Source organism: Oncorhynchus keta, unplaced genomic scaffold (genome assembly GCF_023373465.1).
Source record: "Oncorhynchus keta strain PuntledgeMale-10-30-2019 unplaced genomic scaffold, Oket_V2 Un_contig_1056_pilon_pilon, whole genome shotgun sequence".
In the NCBI taxonomy this organism is placed as follows: Eukaryota; Metazoa; Chordata; class Actinopteri; order Salmoniformes; family Salmonidae; genus Oncorhynchus; species Oncorhynchus keta.
Window position 1 is genome coordinate 146,008 of NW_026277141.1, and position 6,443 is coordinate 152,450.

The following is a 6,443-nucleotide window of genomic DNA, read 5'->3' on the forward strand; positions in this document are numbered from 1 at the left end:
ACCCTGATATCTGAGGGAACTAACTATTACACCTTACAGTACAGTAACAACCCTGATATCTGAGGGAACTAACTATTATACCTTACAGTACAGTAACAACCCTGACATCTAAGAGGGAACTAACTATTATACCTTACAGGACAGTAACAACCCTGACACACCTCTGGACACAGTCCCTGATGTTGGGTCTTCAGGCGGCGATCCGATCCCTCGCATCAAGAATTCCTCGTCAGAACTGCTGTCTCCGAACCCTGGAGGCGGCTGGAGGATGGGCACGGGCTCCAAGGTTAGGAGCGCCCCTGCTCTTCCTCCTCACCACCACCTTCCTCTTCCTCAGTCTCAGGGTGAGGGTGGGTGAGGCTGCGGGTGCTGTCGGGGTAACATTAGGGCAGATATTGTAGTAATGCCTCGCGTCGCTCTGCTCGAAGGTAAACACACAGTCCATAAGTGAGGAGGAGGAGGACCGGGGACATCCGGATACAGACAATACCTCCTGTCCAGTTCCTTCATTACTCCTCCTCCTCTCTTCCCTCTTCTCCTCCTCATCCTCATCGTCACTTGCCTCCGGAGGATGGGGGGAGGTACTCCAGCATGAGAGAGAGCTCAGCGTAGTTCAGGTTCTCAGAGGGGTCAACCCACGGGGGTCACAGGTTCAGAGTTCATAGAGTCAGGGGTCATGGGAGAATGGTGAGAGTTGACCCAAGCTCCGTTGCCCGATCTCCTCCCTCTTCCCCCTCCTCTGTACTCTCCTCCCCCTCCTCTCCACTCTCCTCTGCACTCTCCTTCTACCCCTCCTCTCCACTCTCCTCCTACATCTCCTTTCCACTCTCCTGCCCCTCCTTGGGGTGAGGATGCACCCTCTCGTGGGTGAGGCTGGGGATGAGGGGGCTCCACTGTGAGACGGAAGGGAGGGTGAGGGTGAGGGAGGGAGGAAGAGCAGGCGATCAGGTCATCTTCCTCCAGAGCATCCAGGGAGTCACTGGAGATGCTGGTCATGAAACGAGAATCAGTACGACACGAGTCTGATGCCTCCTCTGATACGGACCGGTGCTCTTCTGTCATAGCTCCCCGAACCTCCCCTCCTCCTCTCTCCTCCACTCCTTTCCTCTCCACTCCTCCTCTCTCCTCTCCTTTCCTCTCCACTCCTCCTCTCTCCTCCTCTCCTTTCCTCTCCCCTCCTCTTCTCTCCTCCTCTCCTTTCCTCTCCCCTCCTCTTCTCTCCTCCTCTCCTTTCCTCTCCTTTCCTTCTCTTTCCTTCTTTGCGCTCTCGTCCTCTCTTTCTCTGTCGTCTTCCTGCATTGCTCCGTTCTCTGCTCCTCGTTGTTTCCCAGAGTTCACCTCTCCTCCTGCTTCAGTATCTTTCTCTCTCTGGTCCCCAACTCCCCCCACCTTCTCCTCAATTCTCTCCTTCTTTTTGTTTTTTCTCAGTGGAGACATAGTTCCGTATTTCATATTTTTCTCTTGTTCTCCTTCTCCCTTCTCATTCTTTTTCCTCTCCTCTCTCTCCTTCCTCTCTTTCCTCTCCTCTTTCCTCTCCTCCATAATCCGGCGTAGACCGACCGGGTCTGATGTGGTTCGCTTGTTGTTCTGGGATACAAGGGAGATGAGAGTGTCCATATCCATGTCGGAGGAATCGTCCGAGTCACTGCCACCCCGCGACACATAACCTATAGACACACACACACCATGACAACATGAAACCTGGAACACATAACCTATAGACACACACAATGACAACATGAAACCTGGAACACATAACCTATAGACACACACCATGACAACATGAAACCTGGAACACATAACCTATAGAAACACACCATGACAACATGAAACCTGGAACACATAACCTATAGACACACACACACCATGACAACATGAAACCTGGAACACATAACCTATAGAAACACACCATGACAACATAAAACCTGGAACACATAACCTATAGACACACACCATGACAACATGAAACCTGGAACACATAACGTATAGAAACACACCATGACAACATGAAACCTGGAACACATAACCTATAGACACACCATGACAACATGAAACCTGGAACACATAACCTATAGACACACACACACCATGACAACATGAAACCTGGAACACATAACCTATAGACACACAGCATGACAACATGAAACCTGGAACACATAACCCATAGAAACACACCATGACAACATGAAACCTGGAACACATAACCTATAGACACACACCATGACAACATGAAACCTGGAACACATAACCTATAGACACACACCATGACAACATGAAACCTGGAACACATAACCTATAGACACACACCATGACAACATGAAACCTGGAACACATAACCTATAGAAACACACCATGACAACATAAAACCTGGAACACATAACCTATAGACACACACCATGACAACATGAAACCTGGAACACATAACCTATAGACACACACACACACCATGACAACATGAAACCTGGAACACATAACCTATAGAAACACACCATGACAACATGAAACCTGGAACACATAACCTATAGAAACACACCATGACAACATGAAACCTGGAACACATAACGTATAGAAACACACCACGACAACATGAAACCTGGAACACATAACGTATAGAAACACACCACGACAACATGAAACCTGGAACACATAACATCATGAAAAAACACTTACACAACTTAATTTTCATGAAAGGTTTACTTATCTATCAGCTTACAGTATATAATGCACTATTTGACACAGACACAACCTAGATCTACTGTCTGACACACAGATACAACCTAGTTCTACTGTCTGACACACAGATACAACCTGGTTCTACTGTCTGACACACAGATACAACCTGGTTCTACTGTCTGACACACAGATACAACCTAGTTCTACTGTCTGACACACAGATACAACCTGGTTCTACTGTCTGACACACAGATACAACCTAGTTCTACTGTCTGACACACAGATACAACCTGGTTCTACTGTCTGACACACAGATACAACCTGGTTCTACTGTCTGACACACAGATACAACCTAGTTCTACTGTCTGACACACAGACACAACCTAGTTCTACTGTCTGACACACAGATACCACCTAGTTCTACTGTCTAACACACAGATACCACCTAGTTCTACTGTCTGACACACAGATACAACCTAGTTCTACTGTCTGACACACAGATACAACCTAGTTCTACTGTCTGACACACAGATACCACCTAGTTCTACTGTCTGACACACAGATACCACCTAGTTCTACTGTCTGACACACAGATACAACCTAGTTCTACTGTCTGACACACAGATACAACTTAGTTCTACTGTCTAACACACAGATACAACCTAGTTCTACTGTCTAACACACAGATACAACCTAGTTCTACTGTCTGACACACAGATACAACCTAGTTCTACTGTCTGACACACAGATACCACCTAGTTCTACTGTCTGACACACAGATACCACCTAGTTCTACTGTCTAACACACAGACACAACCTAGTTCTACTGTCTGACACACAGATACAACCTAGTTCTACTGTCTGACACACAGATACCACCTAGTTCTACTGTCTGACACACAGATACCACCTAGTTCTACTGTCTAACACACAGATACAACCTAGTTCTACTGTCTGACACACAGATACAACCTAATTCTACTGTCTAACACACAGATACCACCTAGTTCTACTGTCTAACACACAGATACAACCTGGTTCTACTGTCTGACACACAGATACAACCTAGTTCTACTGTCTAACACACAGATACAACCTAGTTCTACTGTCTGACACACAGATACCACCTAGTTCTACTGTCTGACACACAGATACAACCTGGTTCTACTGTCTGACACACAGATACCACCTAGTTCTACTGTCTGACACACAGACACAACCTAGTTCTACTGTCTGACACACAGATACCACCTAGTTCTACTGTCTGACACACATATACCACCTAGTTCTACTGTCTGACACACAGATACCACCTAGCTCTACTGTCTAACACACAGATACAACCTGGTTCTACTGTCTGACACACAGATACAACCTGGTTCTACTGTCTGACACACAGATACCACCTAGTTCTACTGTCTAACACACAGACACAACCTAGTTCTACTGTCTGACACACAGATACAACCTGGTTCTACTGTCTGACACACAGATACAACCTGGTTCTACTGTCTGACACACAGATACCACCTAGTTCTACTGTCTAACACACAGACACAACCTAGTTCTACTGTCTGACACACAGATACAACCTAGTTCTACTGTCTGACACACAGACACAACCTAGTTCTACTGTCTGACACACAGATACAACCTAGTTCTACTGTCTGACACACAGATACAACCTAGTTCTACTGTCTGACACACAGATACCACCTAGTTCTACTGTCTGACACACAGATACAACCTAGTTCTACTGTCTGACACACAGACACAATCTAGTTCTACTGTCTGACACACAGATACCACCTAGTTCTACTGTCTGACACACAGACACAACCTAGTTCTACTGTCTGACACACAGATACCACCTAGTTCTACTGTCTGACACACAGATACAACCTAGTTCTACTTTCTGACACACAGATACCACCTAGTTCTACTGTCTGACACACCAGATACAGATGCCACCTAGTTCTACTGTCTGACACACAGATACCACCTAGTTCTACTGTCTGACACACAGATACAACCTAGTTCTACTGTCTGACACACAGATACCACCTAGTTCTACTGTCTGACACACAGATACAACCTAGTTCTACTGTCTGACACACAGATGCCACCTAGTTCTACTGTCTGACACACAGATACCACCTAGTTCTACTGTCTGTTCTACTGTCCCCTGACACACAGATACCACCTAGTTCTACTGTCACAACACACAGATACAACCTAGTTCTACTGTCTGACACACAGATACAACCTAGTTCTACTGTCTGACACACAGACACAACCTAGTTCTACTGCCTGACACACAGATACCACCTAGTTCTACTGTCTAACACAGATACAACCTGGTTCTACTGTCTGACACACAGATACAACCTAGTTCTACTGTCTGACACACAGATACCACCTAGTTCTACTGTCTAACACACAGACACAACCTAGTTCTACTGTCTGACACACAGATACAACCTGGTTCTACTGTCTGACACACAGATACAACCTGGTTCTACTGTCTGACACACAGATACCACCTAGTTCTACTGTCTAACACACAGACACAACCTAGTTCTACTGTCTGACACACAGATACAACCTAGTTCTACTGTCTGACACACAGACACAACCTAGTTCTACTGTCTGACACACAGATACAACCTAGTTCTACTGTCTGACAGATACAACCTAGATACCACCTAGTTCTACTGTCTGACACACAGATACAACCTAGTTCTACTGTCTGACACACAGACACAATCTAGTTCACTGTCTGACACACAGATACCACCTAGTTCTACTGTCTGACACACAGACACAACCTAGTTCTACTGTCTGACACACAGATACCACCTAGTTCTACTGTCTGACACACAGATACCACCAGTTCTACTGTCTGACACACAGATACAACCTAGTTCTACTGTCTGACACACAGATACCACCTAGTTCTACTGTCTGACACACAGACACAACCTAGTTCTACTGTCTGACACACAGATACAACCTAGTTCTGTCTGACACACAGTCTGACACACAGATACCACCTAGTTCTACTGTCTAACACACAGACACACTGCAGACACAACCTAGTTCTACTGTCTGACACACAGATACAACCTAGTTCTAGTTCTAGTTCTACTGTCTGACACACAGATACAACCTAGTTCTACTGTCTGACACACAGATACCTAGTTCTACTGTCTGACACACAGATACAACCTAGTTCTACTGTCTGACACACAGATACAACCAGATAGTTCTAGTCTGACACACAGATACAACCTACTGTCTGACACACAGATACCACCTAGTTCTACTGTCTGACACACAGATACAACCTAGTTCTACTGTCTGACACACAGACACAATCTAGTTCTACTGTCTGACACACAGATACCACCTAGTTCTACTGTCTGACACACAGATACAACCTAGTTCTACTGTCTGACACACAGATACCACCTAGTTCTACTGTCTGACACACAGATACAACCTAGTTCTACTGTCTGACACACAGATACCACCTAGTTCTACTGTCTGACACACAGATACCACCTAGTTCTACTGTCTGACACACAGATACCACCTAGTTCTACTGTCTGACACACAGATACAACCTAGTTCTACTGTCTGACACACAGATACCACCTAGTTCTGACACACAGATACCACCTGTTCTACTGTCTGACACACAGATACCACCTAGTTCTACTGTCTGACAACACACAGACACAACCTAGTTCTACTGTCTGACACACAGA

The 6,443-nt window shown here is 45.6% G+C and overlaps 1 protein-coding gene across 1 annotated transcript; it reads right to left on the reverse strand.

Moving 5' to 3' along the window:
- Nucleotides 1–229: 229 nt before the first annotated feature.
- LOC127916994 (eukaryotic translation initiation factor 3 subunit A-like) lies at nt 230–2,351 on the reverse strand. The gene is made up of 3 exons (XM_052500452.1): nt 2,280–2,351; nt 649–1,833; nt 230–562 (listed from the first exon to the last, which is right to left on the reverse strand). Exons 2-3 carry the CDS (start codon nt 1,798–1,800, stop codon nt 230–232), a joined length of 1,485 nt encoding a protein of 494 aa, XP_052356412.1. The 5' UTR covers nt 1,801–1,833; nt 2,280–2,351.
- Between the last annotated feature and the right edge of the window lie 4,092 nt (nt 2,352–6,443).